The sequence below is a fragment of the Mauremys reevesii genome, linkage group 25 (genome assembly GCF_016161935.1).
Source record: "Mauremys reevesii isolate NIE-2019 linkage group 25, ASM1616193v1, whole genome shotgun sequence".
Lineage (NCBI taxonomy): Eukaryota > Metazoa > Chordata > Testudines > Geoemydidae > Mauremys > Mauremys reevesii.
The window spans coordinates 5,237,188-5,255,782 of NC_052647.1; the positions used below are offsets into that span (position 1 = coordinate 5,237,188).

The 18,595-nt window shown below is 58.8% G+C and overlaps 2 protein-coding genes across 5 annotated transcripts in view; both read left to right on the top strand.

The window, feature by feature from the left end:
- The window catches only part of LOC120391381 (adhesion G protein-coupled receptor E5-like), a 73,212-nt gene that overhangs the window by 26,391 nt on the left and 28,226 nt on the right, over nucleotides 1-18,595 (top strand). For 2 of the 4 annotated variants that reach the window (XM_039515020.1, XM_039515023.1), the window contains exons 16-18: nucleotides 147-315; nucleotides 1,566-1,655; nucleotides 2,100-2,694. In XM_039515020.1, coding sequence (XP_039370954.1) covers nucleotides 147-315; nucleotides 1,566-1,655; nucleotides 2,100-2,123 — 283 coding nt within the window. In that variant the 3' untranslated portion in view covers nucleotides 2,124-2,694. Of the gene's footprint in view, nucleotides 1-146; nucleotides 316-1,565; nucleotides 1,656-2,090; nucleotides 2,695-18,595 lie in introns of those variants that run through there. The other 2 variants (XM_039515022.1, XM_039515021.1) reach the window with 2 other exon arrangements.
- LOC120391424 (adhesion G protein-coupled receptor E5-like) overlaps nucleotides 14,874-18,595 on the top strand; it is a 31,380-nt gene continuing 27,658 nt past the window's right edge. The window contains 1 exon segment of the mRNA XM_039515103.1: nucleotides 14,874-15,009. Coding sequence (XP_039371037.1) covers nucleotides 14,979-15,009 — 31 coding nt within the window. The 5' untranslated portion in view covers nucleotides 14,874-14,978.

An 18,595-nucleotide genomic window follows, 5' to 3' on the forward strand; every position in this document is an offset into this window, starting at 1 on the left:
GGGGCCCTGAGGAGGAGGGGAGATGGGCTGTGACTGAGGGTGGGGTCCAGGGGACGGGAGCTGAGGCTGAGGTGGGGCCCCAAGGGGGAGGGAGGTGGGCCCTGGTGGAGGGGCGGGGCCATGTGACTGGTTCCCCTCCCCCGCAGGGTGCTCACCATCACGGCCATCGCCCAGCTCTGCGTCCTGGGCACCACCTGGATCTTCGGCATGTTCCAGTTCAACCAGCGCAGCCTGGTCGCCTCCTACATCTTCACCATCCTCAACAGCCTGCAGGGGCTCTTCATCTTCCTGCTGCACTGTCTGCTCAATAAACAGGCCAGTCCCCCCCAGCCGGTGCTCAACCCTTGCCCCACAGACCCCCCCCCGGTGCTCCCACAGCCAGCGCTCAACCCCCCCCCCCAGCCCATCCAGGCACCCCCACAGCCAGCCCTCAACTGCCCCCAGCATAGCCCCACAGCCAGTGCTCAGCCCCGCCCCAGCTGGTGCTCAACCCCGCCCACAGCACCCTCCTCCAAGCACCGCCCCAGCCAGTGCTTAAACACCCCAGCACCTCCCACAGCCAGTGCTAACGCCCCGAGGCTCCTTCCACAGCCAGTGCTCAACCCCTGCCCCGGTACCCTCCCCAGGCACCCCAGCCGACACTCACCCCACACCCCACAGCACACCCCTGACACCCCCACAGCTGGCACTCAACCCCCGCCCCCCTGGGCACCCCCACAGCCAGCACTCATCTCCTGCCCCACAGCGCCCCCCCCTGTGCCCCACCCCTAGGCTTCTTCCACAGCTGGTGCTCAACTCCTGCCCCACAGCCCCCCCACTGGGAGCTCCCCCTGTCACAGAGTGTGGGGGAGTCAGAGCCCCGCACCCCCCACTTCCTGCGATTCACCATGACTCTCAGCCACCCAGTAAAACAGAAGGTTGATTAGCTGACAGGATCGCAGGCCAACACAGAGCTTGTAGGTACAGAGAACAGGACCCCTCAGTCAGGTCCATCTTGGGGGGCAGGGAGCTTAGATCCCAGCCCTGGGGCTCCCCCCGTTTCCCCAGCCAGCTCCAAACTGAAACTCCCCAGCCCCTCCTCTGGCCTTTGTCTCTTTCCGGGCCAGGAGGTCACCTGATCTCTGTTCTCCAACACCTTCAGTTGGCACTTTGCAGGGGAGGGCCCAGGCCATCAGTTGCCAGGAGACAGGGTGTCGGCCATTCTCTGTGCAGACACCATCACACTGGCCCTCTCGGGCTCTGCACCACTCACACCCCCTTATCCCACCACCTAGAGACTTGGGAAATGCATAGGGGAAACTGAGACACCCACACACTATTCAGAGAAAACATTAAGCACATTCCCACTTTGTCACACCCCCCACCAGCCAGCGCTCCTGCCCCACAGCGCCCCCCACTGGGAGCTCCCCCCAGTGCCCTCTGCTGGGAGGGGCTGGGGCTGGGGTAGCTGAGAGCTCCCCCCCTGCCCGGCCAGTTCTGGGCCCTTGTCTCCCTACAGGTGAGGCCCCACCCCCATGAGCTCCCCTGCGCCGTGGGGTGACCAGCCCTCTCCTCTCTCCTGCCAGGTGAGGGACGAGTACCGCAGGTGGCTGAGCTGCGGCAGCTTCAAAGGACCGGCCAAGTACTCCAGGTTCTCCAGCTCGACCACCACGCGGGTAAGGGGGGGCCGGGCCAGGCCAGGCTCCACAACAGCGCAGGAGCCTTCTGCCCTGCAGCCCTTCTACCCCCCACCCCCCTCCCCTCCCCTCCTGCTCCGGCCCCCATGGCCAAACCCCACCCAGCAAGTGCTCACTGCCTCCTGCCTGTGTTGGGGGGGGGGGGCGGGGTTAGAAGAGAAACGAGGCAGAGCTGGGCTGAAAAGGGATTAGAAACCAGAGAGAGGGGCTGGGAGCCCTGGGGTCTGTCCCCAGCTTTGCTGGGGGAAGGGGGATCTAGGAGCCAGGACCCCTGGGTCTGCCCCAGTTTGGGGGGGGGGTGGTTGAGAGCCAGGACCCCATTTGTCATGTTGACTCACCCTGAGGCAGCCTGGGAGGAGGGGACAGTGGGGGTCGAATCCTGCTCTAACCTCCCCCCCCCCCCACTTCCAACAGGGGCTGTAGCCGTCGCAGGAGTCAGGGTTCTAACTCTCTTGCGCTCAGCCCATTTCTGGACACTGCAGCTTTGCACATGAGAAAACCCTGCCCCCGGCCTGGCCCTGCCCGTGAGCAGAGACCCACCACGCACCTGGACTCGCCGCATGCAGATGCTTCAACGGTTGCCCAGTAGAACCGTTACGCTGCCCAGCTGCCCCCACGCGCTGGGCACTCACCAGCCCCAGGCCTGCGCGCTGCCAGCATCACCAGCAATAGCGATGGGCAGCAGGGCAGCCGCTCAGCTCCGACGTGACGTACTCTGGCCACAGGGGGCGCCTTTCCCTTCGGTACGAACGGGTCCCTGGCCCCGCCTGCGGTGCGATGATGGGCCAGGCTGAGCGCGGGCAGTGGAGATGAATCCGGGCAATGGAGATGAATCCAGCCAGCAGTGATGAACCCACCCCCCAGAGGACCCCGCCCTCCACCCAGGGTCTGCAGCATCAGCCACCGCCCTTGGCTTCGATGACGGTACGACACGGCCTGAGCTGAAGGAGGCAAGCGGCCCCAGCCTGCGGCGGCCCCAGCCTGCGGCGGCCCCCAGGGCTCAGCTGTCTGTGTCTCACTGGTGACACTTTTTTTTTTAAATGATCTTTGTAAGTTATTAAAATATTGAGTTTTGTGACAAAAACAGCTGCTTCGAGGAGCCACGTGTGTGGTGGCTGGAGAGAACCCAGGAGTCCTGACTCCCAGCACCCACTGCTCTAACCCCCTAGATGACATGTTCTAAGGGCAGCTGGGCCCACAGTGATCCTCTGAGTCCAACTGTGATGATGCGGTTCTGGCGGGACCCAACTGAGAGTGCCAATTCAGGACAAATTGCTTAAAACAGGGCAGTTACAGCCCAAGGCTGGGGTTTTTCCACCAGTAAGTCAAACCAAACCAGAGGTTTTGGTCTCACCCCACTGGCTAACCACAAGTCAGCCAAGCAATTCCCTTAGATACTCCAGTTTCCCAGTCTCACCACCAGTGCCACTCGTCCTGGGGATGAATGGTTATGAAAACCAACAACCCAATAAAGGAAAAAAGTTCTCTCGATTCCAAAGGACCATGCCCCAGACCCAGATCAATGTACAAATCAGATCTTACCCACAAATCACGCTGTTGCCAATCCTTTAGAATCTAAAATCTAAAGGTTTATTCATAAAAGGAAAAAGATCTAGATGAGAGTTAGAATTGGTTAAATGGAATCAATTACATACAGTAATGGCAAAGTTCTTAGTTCAGGCTTGTAGCTGTGATAGTATAAACTGCAGGTTCAAATCAAGTCTCTGGAGTCCATCCCGCGCTGGGATGGGTCATTCAGTCCTTTGTTCAGAGCTTCCATTTGTAGCAAAGTCCCTCCAGAGGTAAGAAGCAGGATTGAAGACAAGATGGAGATGAGGCATCAGCCTTTTATAGTTTTTTGCAGGTGTAAGAACCTCTTTGTCCTTACTGTGGAAAATTATAGCAAAATGGAGTCTGGAGTCACATGGGCAAGTCCCTGCACTTTGCTGAGTCACACGGCGTATCTGCCTTCTCTCCATGGGTCAGTTGTGTAGCTGATGGTCCTTAATGGGCCATCAAGCTGGCTAAGCCTAGCTAACACCAACTTGTCTGGGATGTCCCCCAGAAGCACAGCACAAGTTTGAAATACGGACAGGATAGACCCAATATTCATAACTTTAACTACAAAATGACACATGCACACAGACAGCATAATCATAGCCAGCAACCCAGAACCTGGTCTTAGACACCTTATATGACCCCCTTTACTTAGGATTTGGTGCCACTCCAGGACCTTGGTTGCAACCATGTTCTATATGGTCCCAGATTATATCAATAACATCACACCAACCAGCTGCAGACCAGGCCCCCGCCCTCCCTGGATTCACTCCTGCTCCATTGAGTACAGAACGTCCCAGCTCCATTTGGAAAGGGCCAGGGCTGAGAATCCACCACGCCCCTGGGAAGCTGTCCCGGGGTTAATTTACCCTGCCTCAGAGGTGAAAGTAAGCCGGTACACTCCGGTACGGCGTAGCACAAGAGCCGGTTTGCTGTACCGGGGTGGCCCGGCTCCCCTAGGGGGCAATTTAAAGGGCCTGGGGATCCAGCCCCTGCTGGGAGCCCCAGGCCCTTTAAATTTCCACCAGAGCCCCACTGCTGGAGCCCTGGGGTAGGGCTGCGGGGCTCTGAGGGCTATTTTAAAAGTCCGGGGTTCCCGCTGCTTCTACCGCCCCGGCCCTTTAAATAGCTGCCAGAGCCCCACCGCCACTACTCCAGGGCTCCGGCGGCTATTTAAAGGGCCGGGGTGGTAGAAGCAGGGAAGCCCCAGGCCCTTTAAATAGCCCCTGGAGCCCAGGGCTGCTGCTGCTACCCCGGGGGGGGCACTTACCTTACAGGGGGGGCTGGGGCTGGCTCTGACTCTCAGCCCCGCCTCTTCCAACCTAGGCCCCGCCCCTTCCGGGAGCCAGAGCCAGCTCCAGCATACCAGTAAGTCACTGGACTTACTTTCACCCCTGCCCTCCCTACTGATTTCTGATGTGAGGGTCTCACTTCCAGCCCTTTGGCTGCTAGACTGAAGAGCCCATGATCACAGTCCCCATAGACTGACCAAGTCACCCCTTCCCTGTGTCACGGACTCACAGATCGTGCCCATTCTTGGCCCCATGCGGTCCGTGGGGGGTGCCCCTTTCAGTGAGACAGCCCTTTTCCCGGAGGTCCACCCTCCCTCGGAGTCAGGGGCCCCTCCACCTCCCTGAGCCTTAGCACGTCTGTCCCTCGCCATGGGCCCCCTCAGGGACTCCACTGGCTCTGGACCCCCCAGGGCCTCTGCCCCCAAATGGGTTGACGCAACCCTGTTCTCTACACCAAAGCGACTCTCAGCCAGTGTAAAACAGGAGGGTTTATTGAGCGTCTGAACACAGCACAGGAAACTGATCCTCAGGCCTGGCCTCCCTCAGCCCAGCACATCCAAGTCTCTCCAGCATCCGGTGGGCTTCACCTGCCCCCTGTCTCCAGCCAAGAGCCCCCCTGCTTCCCAGCTGGGCATCCAATATCACCAGCCCCAGGCACCACCCAATGGCACAGCCAAATTCTAAGTGTTGGGGGAGCAAACAAAAAACGTGCCCCCCGGCTCCTCGCCATGCCCCCCCGGCTCCTCCCGTTTCCCTCCCAGATTAACCTCGGCGCCCGGCTCAGGACTCCTGCGGGCTTCCCAGGGCTGCGGATACCCCTGTCCCTCCATGGTCCCAGGAAAGTCTCTCCTGCCCAGTGCGCTCTGCAGGTGTCCCCCGCCGGGCTGTGCTGCCCAGCCCCAACCATGGGGTCCCGTCTCCCCCACCCCGGGCTCCGGGCTCCTGCGCCACGCCAGGGCCCCCCGTCCAGACAGCGCAGCCTGTGTCCCTGCCCTGCAGGCCCGGCCCCGGGGAGCCCCTCACCCAGACCCCTCCAGTGCAAGGCACCGGACCCCTGTCACTCACCTTCCGTCCTGTGCCACCGCCTGTCCCCAGCCTGCTCCTGGCACTCGGTGCGCTCCATGCGGGGCTCACCAGCCAGGTGGCCTTAAAGGCGCAGGGGCCCTTTCGCCTCCCCCCACCCAGCATTTTAGCAAGGGGCAGGGAGTGCTTGGCCGCCGAGCCCTGAGCCACCGCAGGAGGTGGCTGTGGCGATGTTGGGGCCACGCTGAGCGTGGGGCACGATGGCTGAGGAGCTGGCCCCTTCACTCCTCCGGCCGCGCCTACCACCCCTCATGGGTCCTTCGGCCGTGTTGCTGCCACCACCGGCCTGGCAGGCGCTGCTTTTTGAAAATGTGCTGAGGGGAAGCAGCTGCTTCCCCTGCACCCCTCTAGCTACGCTACTGGCCCCGCCTCTGTCCATTGTCTTTTTTCCAGGTAAACAGGGTCGTCTGGGCCTCCTCTCCTTTCCGCCCTCCTCTGGCTGGGACCAGCTGGTTAGGTCATGGGGTTGTCTCTTTGCAGCCCATTGTCCTCCCACTGGCCAGAACTGGCTGCGACTCCTGAGCTGGGTCTCCGGGTCAGCAGGTCACCAGTCGCTGGGGTGTCCCTCCTCCAGGCCATCGGCCAGGGTCCCAAGTTCCCTCTCCGGTCCTCTGTAACAACAAACTCCCTCTCCCCTCCCCTTGTTAAACCAGTAACACCCAGGGACACTGAGTCCCATGGAAAAAAACAAGAAAATCTCCCACTTCATCACACCCTGTCTCTTTGTTAATCCCATTGACAGGGCCGGCTCCAGGCACCAGCTAAAGAAGCAGGTGCTTGGGGCGGCCAATACCAAGGGGCGGCTCTCCGGCTGCTATTGGGATGGCACATCCGGGTCTTTGGCGGCAATTCGGCAGCAGGTCCCTCAGTCCCTGTCAGAACGAAGGACCTGCTGCTGAATTGCCGCTGAATTTTCCACTTGGGGGCGGCAGAAAACCTGGAGCCGGCCCTGCCCCCTGAGCTCCTGGAGTCTGTCACTACAGGGCAGGTTAGTGAATCCTCACGGGCCATCTGGCCTCTTTCCAATTTATCAGCATCTGTCTGGAAGTGGGGACAGCAGAACTGGACGCTAGTTAAGCAGCACTCAGACCAGTGCCAGATACAGAGTAAAATAACCTCCCTCCTCCTACCTGAGCTTCCCCTCTTCACGCATCCACTGCAAGTTATTTCATTCATAGCAACAGACAAACCCCCACACCACAATCTCATCTTTTTTTTTTTACTAAAATCTCCCAATTTGGGGGCCGAGCTCCTGATTTTGGGGTTTGTCTCACTTGATCTCCTGGCGCTGTTAATGATCAGCTCCCACCGAGAGCAGAGAGAGACTGACCCACCTGGCCTCTAGGGGGAGCTGTTTGCTTGATGACATATAATATCTGGTTATTATCAAGCCTTGGTGATTATTTCCCATTAGCCCTGGCTGTTGCAGGCCCCACGGAGGCACCGACATGATTCAGGCTGATGGTGTCAGGCTCTCGCTCACTTGCTCCCTCTGTCTTGTTCTCTCGCTCGGTGCAACTTCCTCAGCCAGTGCCGGCCTTATCAATGCTGCTATTTCCAGCCTGCCCCACTTGTGCTCCACCTCCCCCCACCGAGGCACCCATTGGCGCGATGAGAAAGAGGAACTGGTCTGGGCCACTGCAGGGGTATGTGGGTTTGAGGGAACAGGTTGTACTTCTAGGTTAAGTACAACTGTATAAACACACGATGCCACAAATGCATTTGTGTGACGACAACCGTGTAAGCTGCCGTAGCTACAGCTGTGCAAACACAATCTGCTGTAAGTACAACTGGACAACTGTCAAGATCTAGTGCAACCACCACGTAACTACAACCTTGCAGGCACAATCGGCTGCAAGGGCAACTAGAACCAGGGAAGTACGCTACACCACAACTACAACTGGGTAACGCCGGCAAGGCAAGCACACAATGCAGCAAGTACAATGGTGCAGCTGTACAAACACTACACTACAGGTGCAACAGCTCTACTACAACTGTACAAAAGCACAATACTGCAAGTTCAATGGAACAATTGTGCAGCTAAAACTGTACGAGCACACAATGCTCCTAGTGTAACTGTGCAACTACCACTGTGCAACATGACACTGCAAGGAAAATTGCACAGCTGTACAAGTGCACTATACTACAAGTGCAACCATGCGAGCACCATACGCTGCAAATGCAATGGTGCAACTGCAAGCATGCAAGCACCTTTATGCTGAAAGTGCAATTGTACAACAACCTGGCAAGCTCACAAGTATAATGACAGCGGTGCAAGCACACCACACGGAAAGTACAAGTGTGCAAACACAATATGCTACCAGTGCAACCACACTAGGCTCCAAGGGCGCTGTGCAACTATAGATGTGCAAGCACAATACACTGCAGCTGCCTAAGCCCATTGCTCTGCAGGAGACTCATTTGTGTCCAGCCCTTGTGCCCCGGCTGTGACTCTCAGCTGACCCACTAACAACAGGCAGGCTGGTGTCCACACAACATCCTTTCCCACCTGCCTCATCCTGGCTGCTGGAGTTTGTCCCAGTGCATTCTGGGAAACTCTGGGCTGCGATTGAGAATTACTTGCTAGCTCGGGTCCAGTCCCCCTCCCCCAATGCGGATTTAAGTATTTCTACAGAGAACAGCGGCTCCAAGAGGAGCGGGTGAGAACACCCCAGCTCTGAATATCCCATAAGGTTCTTGCTTGGGAGCCCTGTGCTGCATCAGGCAGAGCGGAGATTAGATCCTGGGTCTCTCACATCCTGGAAGAGGCTCTGACCAGTGGGATAAGTGGGGCACCCCCCATGATGCTTTGTGCAGGACCCAATTTGGGCTGGAAACTGACTGGGAGGCAGATGGCAAATGAACAGAGCCCAGTGGTTCAGATTTTAGAGGATCGCCCGGTTTGCAAGCTGCGCTGGTGATTCTCTGAGGGGCTGAGGTGTGACGACCACATGCAGCACCGAGAAGACACAAACCTCCACCTTCCTTTCATCTACAGCCGATGGGCGGCTGGATTTCTGAGTGTGGGTTGTACAGCACCTAGCACCGTTTGTATGGCTCCCCCTCCCCCAAGGTCCAGACAGGTCCAGTGTGATCATCCCATCCCATCCGACCACCTGCATAACGCAGGCCCTAGGACGTCCCCGGCTTAATTCCTGTGGGAACTGGAGCAGATCTGCTAGAGAAACATCCAGCCTTGATTTAAAAATAGCCAGCGAGGGAGAATCCACCATGGCCCTTGGTAAGTTGTTCCAAGGCTCTGTTCCCCACACTGAAAAACGTGCCCCTTATTTCCAGTCTGAGTGTGTCCAGCTTCAACTTCCAGCTTTGCTAGAGTGACGAGCACATGGTCAATATTTTGTTCCCCATAGAGGTACTTCTACACTGTGATCAAGTTGTCCCTTAACCTCTTTGTGGGGCTCAGGGAAGGGAGCGGGATCTAGTGGTTAGAACAGGGGGAGCTGGGAATCAGGACTCCTGGGTTCCATTCCCAGTGCTGGGAGGGGAGTGGGGTCTAGTGGTTAGAGCAGGAGGGAGCTGGGAATCAGGACCCCTGGGTTCCATTCCCAGTGCTGGGAGGGGAGTGGTGTCTAGTGGTTAGGACAGGAGGGGGCTGTGAGGCAGAACGACTAGACCCCACTCCTCCCCCAGAGCTGGTCCATGACTGGCATTTCTACATGTACAGTATTAAAGAGAAATAATCCGTGAAGTTACCTGGATCTGAACTGGCCCCATTTGAGTCTGTCAGGGACGCACTCTGGTCCCCTGTATGTTGAAACTGTCACAGCTGCCTGTAGTGATAAGGACTCAAACAGCAGAGAAATCATGACTAGCCCCCGGCCCATGTAGTGCAGATCTTCCCCCAGATAAAGCAAACACTAAATGTGCAGCACTGGCTAGTTTTGGCCTCTCGGCCTGGGCTGTCCCGTGCTGTGTTGTTGTTCACACACTATGGAAGTGCGGGGTGGGGACTAGGCGACCAGTTTATTTAATAAAACAAACTCTTCCCTTCCATCCGCACCAAGGAGCAGACAGGGCTGGAGCCATCCCTGCATCTCACTGGGGGATAAGGGGGCAAGACAACTCCCACCTTTTCATGCTCTCTGTATGTGTATATATATATCTCCTCAATCCATGTTCCATTCTATGCATCCCATGAAGTGGGCTGTAGCCCACGAAAGCTTATGCTCAAATAAATTTGTTAGTCTCTAAGGTGCCACAAGTATAATGACAGCGGTGCAAGCACACCACATGGTAAGTACAAGTGTGAAAACACAATATGCTACCAGTGCAACCACACTAAGCTCCAAGGGCGCTGTGCAACTATAGATGTGCAAGCACAATACACTGCAGCTGCCTAAGCCCATTGCTCTGCAGGAGACTCATTTGTGTCCAGCCCTTGTGCCCCGGCTGTGACTCTCAGCTGACCCACTAACAACACGCAGGCTGGTGTCCGCACAACATCCTTTCCCACCTGCCTCGTCCTGGCTGCTGGAGTTTGTCCCAGTGCATTCTGGGAAACTCTGGGCTGCAATTGAGAATTACTTGCTAGCTCGGGTCCAGTCCCCCTCCCCCAATGCGGATTTAAGTATTTCTACAGAGCAGAGCGGCTCCAAGAGGAGGGTGAGAACACCCCAGCTCTGAATATCCCATAAGGGGCTTGCTTGGGAGCCCTGTGCTGCATCAGGCAGAGTGGAGATTAGAGCCTGGGTCTCCCACATCCTGGAAGAGGCTCTGACCACTGGGATAAGTGGGGCACCCCCCATGATGCTTTGTGCAGGACCCAATTTGGGCTGGAAACTGACTGGGAGGCAGATGGCAAATGAACAGAGCCCAGTGGTTCGGATTTTAGAGGATCGCCCGGTTTGCAAGCTGTGCTGGTGATTCTCTGAGGGGCTGAGGTGTGACGACCACATGCAGCACCGAGGAGACACAAACCTCCACCTTCCTTTCATCTACAGCCGATGGGCGGCTGGATTTCTGGGTGTGGGTTTGTACAGCACCTAGCACCGTTTGTATGGCTCCCCCTCCCCCAAGGTCCAGTGTGATCATCCCATCCCATCCGACCGCCTGCATAACGCAGACCCTAGGACGTCCCCGGCTTAATTCCTGTGGGAACTGGAGCAGATCTGGTAGAAAAACATCCAGCCTTGATTTAAAAATAGCCGGCGAGGGAGAATCCACCATGGCCCTTGGTAAGTTGTTCCAAGGCTCCGTTCCCCACACTGAAAAACGTGCCCCTTGTTTCCAGTCTGAGTGTGTCCAGCTTCAACTTCCAGCTTTGCTAGACTGACGACCACATGGTCAATATTTTGTTCCCCATAGAGGTACTTCTACACTGTGATTGAGTTTTCCCTTAACCTCTTTGTGGGGCTCAGGGAAGGGAGCAGGGTCCAGTGGTTAGACCAGGAGGGAGCTGGGAATCAGGACTCCTGGGTTCCATTCCCAGTGCTGGGAGGGGAGTGGGGTCTAGTGGTTAGAGCAGGAGGGAGCCGGGAATCAGGACCCCTGGGTTCCATTCCCAGTGCTGGGAGGGGAGTGGTGTCTAGTGGTTAGGGCAGGAGGGGGCTGTTTGGCAGAACGACTAGACCCCACTCCTCCCCCAGAGCTGGTCCATGACTGGCATTTCTACATGTACAGTATTAAAGAGAAATAATCCGTGAAGTTACCTGGATCTGAACTGGCCCCATTTGAGTCTGTCAGGGATGCACTCTGGTCCCCTGTATGTTGAAACTGTTACAGCTGCCTGTAGTGATAAGGACTCAAACAACAGAGAAATCATGACTAACCCCCGGCCCATGTAGTGCAGATCTTCCCCCAGATAAAGCAAACACTAAATGTGCAGCACTGGCTAGTTTTGGCCTCTCGGCCTGGGCTGTCCTGTGCTGTGTTGTTGTTCACACGCTATGGAAGTGCAGGGTGGGGACTAGGTGACCAGTTTATTTAATAAAACAAACTCTTCCCTCCCATCCGCACCAAAGAGCAGACAGGGCTGGAGCCATCCCTGCATCTCGCTGGGGGATAAGGGGGCAGGACAATGGGCTGATCAAAGGGATGATTTGGGGTGGGGTCTAGAGGTTAGAGCAGAGGGGCTAGGAGTCAGGACTCCTGGGTTCTATTATGACCCCATTCTCCTTCCAGAGCTGGGAATAGAACCCAGGAGTCCTGACAGCACACCCGCCCCCACCCTTCTAGCCCAGCAGACCCCCTATGTCATTTGCACCAGAAATGTTGAAGATGCTGGACAAAATGAGACCCTGCTCCGCACGGGTAGATAGATCCAATTTGTGGCTCTGATTTCCCAAGACTGCACCCCCCCGGCCCGTTTGTGGGATCCCCTGTTTCCCCCACCCCCCGGCTCCTGGGCGGGAGCTGCCAATGTGGCAGAGCAGGTCCGGCTCCAGGCACCAGCTCAGCAAGCAGGTGCTTGAGGCAGCTAAGGGGAGGGGGCGGCACGCTGGGTTTTTCGCAGCTTTTTTTTGTTGTTGTTGTTCCACTGCTTAAAACAGCAAAAACCCTGGAGCCGCCCCTGTGCCATGGACACGGGCTGAGCACGGCTACCAGAGGAAGGAGCCAGCCCACGCTCCAGCACAATAGAGGCGTCACCCAGAGCCAGCGCCAGGGTGTCCAAGTGCCTGCAGTGCAGCCGGCCCAGGGCAACCACTTCCCCAGAACAACAGCAGGAGCCCACGAGTGAGGAGGGGCCCTGGTTTGTCAGCGCTTTCACTTCTCCTGATCCTGATTTTCCTGCCCATTGTTCAGCTTGGGAGCCGTCGCTGACGCTTCCTTATGGCAACGCAGCTGATATCCCAGGAGAGCCAGGGCACATGTCCAGCTGCATCCCCAGCCTGGCGCCAATGCCCTGGCTGTGCCCTGTCCCCAGACACACCCCAGCCTGGCACCGGGGGTGCTGTGCTGCTGGGGTGCTGCCCCCACTGCCCTGGCTGTGCCCCGTCCCCATACACACCCCAGCCTGGCACCGGGGGTGCTGTGCTGCTGGGGTGCTGCCCCCACTGCCCTGGCTGTGCCCTGCCCCCATACACACCCCAGCCTGGCACCAGGGGGCGCTGTGCTGCTGGGGTGCTGCCCCCACTGCCCTGGTCATGTCCTCTCTCCTCCGTAGTCATTGGGGGCCCATCTCAGGATCGGGCCCATGGGTCTAGTCGCAGCGTTGAGCGCTCGTCTCTCATTGCTCTCGGCCTCTCTCGCTCCAGTGAAGCATGAACCCCTGGGGCCGGGCTGGTTTGTGATTCAATTGCCTGGTTCCGGAGCATCAGGGTCAGCGCCAATTCTCACCCCCACCCCCCGGAATCCAGGCCGGCCGGGGAAACTGATCCCCTTGGCATGAAACTGCCCATGGAAAAGCCCCGGGGCCGACTGGGGCAGGAGGGGTTTGAGGAACTCCACAGAATGACAATCGGCAATCAGGAAACCTGCCCCAGACTGGACGGGGCCCCGGGCACCCGGCCTCTAACCTCACACTGGGGAGAGCCCTGCTGCTGGGGCCTGACCCCCAATACCGTGGGGAGAGGGCTGGGGGGGGCACAGGAGATGGGGTGTATTTGAGCTGTTGGTGGGGGGGGTCAGAGTACACTTGGGGGGTACCAGGGGTTGGGGTCTATTGATGGAGGGTCTGTTCCAGCCCTGTCCCCCAACTTTGCTGATGCCCCTCAGTCCTGACTCACAGGCCCCTGCTATCACAGCCCGGCGCCCCACAGCTGGACATTCTCCCCACCCCCATCCCCCCAGCTGATCTCACCCGCCAGTTCCTGTTTCTGCTGGGGCAATGTTTCCATGAGGTCTCTGGTGCCTGCCCAAGGGGTGGCCAGGATATCCCGGCAGTGACACAATCCCCCGGGCTCCAGCCACAGGGCCTCAGCAATCTGACCTGAACCACCCCCACCTCGCATCCCAAAGGGCATGACCCTGTCAAGCAGGAGGCAGCCTGTGGGGTGAGAGCAGGCTGGAGGTCAGGACTCCTGGGTTCTAGCTGCAGTTTGAGGAAGGAAGTGGGGTCTAGTGGTTAGAGCAGGGGGGACCTTGGTATCAGGACTCATGGGTTCTATTTCCTTCTTAACCATCTCTCTCTCTCCTCCTGAATAGCATCACACTGGACGGCCACATTGCCCCTGTATCAGTATCGCAGCCCAATATCTGAACCCTGGGATGCTCTTGTTTTCCCCACTGTCTTGTGGCAGGGAGTTCCCCAGGTTAACAACACAAGGCTGAAGGGATTTACAGGTAACGGTGGGGGTGAGTGCAGGTCGTGAGCTCCCAGCCAAGCACAGATCTGCCCCAGGACTTGGATCTGGCCCCAGCTGGGCTGGAATGTCGGCAGCTCTTCAGCTGTTGGGCTCCAAGGGGAAAAGCAGCCCCCGGCTGCCCGGCCCTGCTAATCTGGGCTCCGCACCGTGCTGGGGCTGCGTTCCAGGAGGCATGAGGGGGGTCAACAGGAGTGTGGCGGGGGCACAGACAGGAGCAGAAGCAGCATGGGGTGGAGATAAGCTTGGGGCTGGGGGCCGGGCTGGTACAGGCCCTGCTGGGTCATTCCTGGGGCCATCTCAGGGTAGCGTCCGGGGCAGGGGTGTCTCTGGTCCTGAGAAGGAGGCCTGGGCCTGGGGAGTTTAGAGCAGTGTCTGTGTGTGTCAGAGCGGATGGGAGCCCAGCACGTTGGTCTCCAAGGCAGATATCCCCATATACACTGGACCCCTCCCTCCCAGCCAACCTCCCTCAATCCACCACACACCCCTCCATCCACTCACCCACCCCACCCCGCCATTCCCTCCCCCCTGCATCAATCAATCCAGCCTCCCCCCACACCCATCCAGCCCCCTGCTCCATCCCATCTTCAGGTGTTCCCCAGGCACCTCTCCCCCGGTCTCCCTCATCGCTAACCCCAGGAAGGGGAGCTCCTGCCCCCCACTCTGCACCTCAGGCCTGGGGCAGACACCCGCTGTAGCAGCCCCCGCGGGTCCCCGATTGCCCCATGTAGCTGCCTGGTCGGGGGCAGCTGTGTAAACGGGAACCGAATCCATGCCCCGCCCCCGCGAGCCCCGCCGGGATGGGGGCTCAGTCTACACCGGGGTCTGTCATTTAGTGGGAGCCCCTGGTTAAAATAGTGCCCGCACCTGCCTGTCAGCTGGGCCCCTTTTCTGACACCCCCACGGCTCCCCCGAGCTCCCCCCGTCCCATCTCCCCACACACGGCCCTCCCCTTCCCTCCCCCGATCCTGATCTCCTCCCCCCTGCCCTGGTCCCACCCTTCCTGGGCGGGGCCCCCCGCCCCCCATGGAGCCGGCCCTGGCTCGGGGGCGCTGCCCTCTGGCTGCAGCTCGGTGCGCGCCGCTCGCTGGACTCCCTCGCCCCGCAGCATGGACCCGGCTCGCCGCCTGCTGCCCCTCGGTGAGCCCCCGACCCCGGCCCCGCCGCCCGGCTGCACCATGTGCTCGGCCCGGGCTGCTGCTCCCCGCGCGCGTTGCTGAGCTCGGGTCCCCGGGAGTGACTCCGGAGTCGCTCCGCCGTGGCTGCCGGCGGGCTCCGGCTCCCGGTAGAGCTGGGATCCCCGCGGGCTGGGCCCCGAGTCCGACCTGGGGCCCGTGGGGGGTGGGCCCGATTCTGACGCCACTTACTGTGGTGTGAATCCCCGGGGCGGGTTCCCGGCTGGTGTGTTTTGCTGCCCGGACTCCCGGGGAATGACGCTCATTTACACCCGCTGCCTTTACAGCGTTGTGACCGAGTGGGGGCAGGATCGGGCCCAGCCAGTGCCGCCGGGGGCTGATTCTCCCCCCCCCCCGGTGGAAATCTGGAGCAACTGGGCCCGATTCTGCTCCCACAAGTTTCCCCTTGTGTGACTCCAGGGGAGTGACTCCTGGCTCCCGTGCTGGTGTGAATGGGACCAGGACACTTGTCTCTGGCGGGACAGGGATCTGCTGGGCTGTCCCGGGCACTAGAGGATTGTGCTATTTGTCCGGCTGGGCTGGGCTCCTCTCTGACACCCTGGGGAGCAGCGGGTTATTGGGGGGGGGGTGTCACAGGTTGTCCCATCCTGGCTTGTACTCCAGAGAGAGATGATCCTTCTTTGACAGAGAGGCCAGGTGGTTTCTCCAGGCTCCTGGCAAGATGGTTCTGGTGCTGGGAAGTGAACCCAGGAGTCCTGGCTTCCAACCCCCTCTGCTCTCCCTGCTGGGAAGTGAACCCAGGTGTCCTGACAACCAGCCCCCCACCCCCCGCTCTAACTACTAGACCCTGTTCCCTCAGGCTGCAGAAGCAGGGTTTATAAACTGATTCCCTGGGGTTTGTAAACTGTGCTGTCCCGGGTGGACTTTACACCAGGGATGCAGAGGCCCAGGGACCAGGTTTGAAAGCCTTTTGGGGTGATCAGGCTTTGCATTTCCTCCAGTGGGGAATCGTTGGGTATGAAGCACTATCAGAGCAGGAGTGTGTGTGTGCTGGTGATGTCTGTGGGCTGTTCAGGCGAGTCCTGAGTGGTTAATGACAGTGCAGAAGGCTGGATGCAATTGCCTGCATGTGTCCTGGTTCTGACTCCCTCTGCGGCTGGTCCTGTCCCCACTGGAGACAAGGCCATGTCTACCCTTGGCCTGCAGTGTCAGCACATCCCAGGTGGAGGTGCCCCAAATGCCACCCCCCTTACCAGCTATTCTGGTCCCTGGTCATCCTGGGTCCAGTCAACTCCCCATCCAAGCTTCATCCAGACACCACCCCAACTGGCCACTGATGCATCCGCAGTCACATCTCCTTTGGGCTGTGGGTGGTGCTGGAGCGTGGGATCCACCTCGGAGCTGGGAGCTGCAGCATCAGGAGCTGGGTGCTGGTGTCCTGGGGTTCAGAGGAGGCTGGTTGGGGAGGGGTCGGGTTGGAATGTGGGTCGGGGTCCTTTGCTTTGGAGTCTTTGAAGTCTTCAGCTTCCGTATGAGGAGAGATTAATAAGACTGGGGCTTTTCAGCTTGGAAAAGAGACAGCTAAGGGGAGATATGACTGAGGTCTATAAAATCATGACTGGTGTGGAGAAAGTAGATAAGGACGTGTTGTTTACTACTTCTCATAACACAAGAACTAGGGGTCACCAAATGAAATGAATAGGCAGCAGGTTGAAAACAAACAACAGGAAGTATTTCTTCACACAACGCACAGTCAACCTGTGGAACTCCTTGCCAGGGGATGGTGTGAAGGCCAAGACCATAACAGGGTTCAAAAGAGAACTAGATACATTCATGGAGGACAGGTCCATCAATGGCTATTAGCCAGGATGGATGGTGTCACTAGCCTCTGTTTGCCGGAAGCTGGGAATGAGTGACAGGGGATGGATCACTTGATGATAACCTGTTCTCTTCCTTCCCTCTGGGGCACCTGGCACTGGCCACTGTCGGAAGACAGGATATGGGGCTAGATGGACCTTTGGTCTGACCCAGTAGGGCCGTTCTTATGTTCTTATGTCTTTCACTTAAAGGAGCATTTGCCTGGCTTTAGATGCCTTCAGGGCTAGAAGCAAACCTAGGACTCCTGGGTTCTACCCCGGCAGTGGGAGAGGAGTGGGGTCTAGTGGCTAGAGCAGGGGAGGCTGGGCCCGGACTCCTGGGTTCTATCCCCACAGCTGAAGGAAGGGGTGTTGGCCAAGAGTTCTTGTCTAAGTGGCTGGCTATACGAAGGGCTGGATCCTGTTGGGTGCTCAGTGCCCCTGGTGGGGGGAAGTGCAGTGAGTTTCCTGCCTCTTTAGAGGAGCAGGGACTTTCCAGGGGCAGCTGCGTCGGGGGAGGGGGCGCTGCATCAGCTGCTGCCGCCCCCACCTAGGCCGGGTGCATGGAGGGGGCCCTCAGATCTGCTAGGCTGGGAACGCCGGGCCAGGCCGGGGGAGTCGCTGCTTGGTGTGTGGCTGGGAATGTGGGACCAGTGGGGCTGAGGGAAGCTGTTGCCTCCCACGGGCCAGCACTCCCGGGAGGGGGGGGCAGGGGATTGCCCTGGGGTGTTCCCTGGGCAGGATGACACGTGGCTTTCACTCTGCCTCACCCGCCCAGCTCAGGGTTCCCCCCCTGACCCTCCTGAGAGTGGTGGGGCTGCTCCGGAGCTCCCGCGTCCCAGGCAAACAGCACCTCGCTGGGCACGTTGCCAGCCTGTGAGCTGCACCTGTGTGGGCTGGTGGGTGGAGGAGTGGGGGCTGGGGCTGACTCCTGGCTGCACTGGGGGAGGAGTTACACCAGGGCCAGGATCTGGCTGAGCGAGCAGATGAAAGATGTTTCTCCCTTACAGAGGTGTCACTCCGGTGAGGCCAGATCCCAGATGGTGTAAACTGGCCGTTGCTCCTTGGGAGTCAATGGGGCCGGACCCTGTAGCTCCCATCGACTTCAATGCACTTACCCCGATTCCAGCAGCTGAGGCTCTGCCCCAGAGCCCGATCTGTGCCATGTGCTCTAACCCTGCTCCCAGCGGCCGGGGCTCTGCCCTCCCGGCCTTCCCGGTGTCTCCACTTGGCCACATTCCCTTGGAGCCCTGGCTCCCGGCCCCCTGTCTCCTCTGCCCCCAGCCGGGGATATTTCCTGCCCCCAGCTGCCTTCTTTATTTCAGGGGCCTGAGTATTAATAGGAGACCAGGGTGGATTTTGTCAGCCGGCATCTAGCTCTGCCCACGTGTCCAGCGCCCGGCATTCTGCCCGGTGGGAAGGAAAGCGGGGGTGGGGGAGGTCTCCGTTGTTATCGGTGGGAGCCTCTGGCCCGATCCTCTTCTTATTGCCCCTCCACATAATCCAGAGTCACTCCAGTTATGCCAGTGGATTCACACTGTTCTACTAACCAGTGTCTGGTTTGGCTATCACACTCTTAGTACTTAGATTATAGAAACTCAGAGACCCCACCCAGGATCAGAGGCCCCCATTGTCATGGGTGCTGCACAGACCCTGCCCAAGATCTAGGGGTCCCAAATGTGGTGGGTACTGCACAGACACCTAAGAGAGACAGCCCCTGCCTTGAAGCGCTCG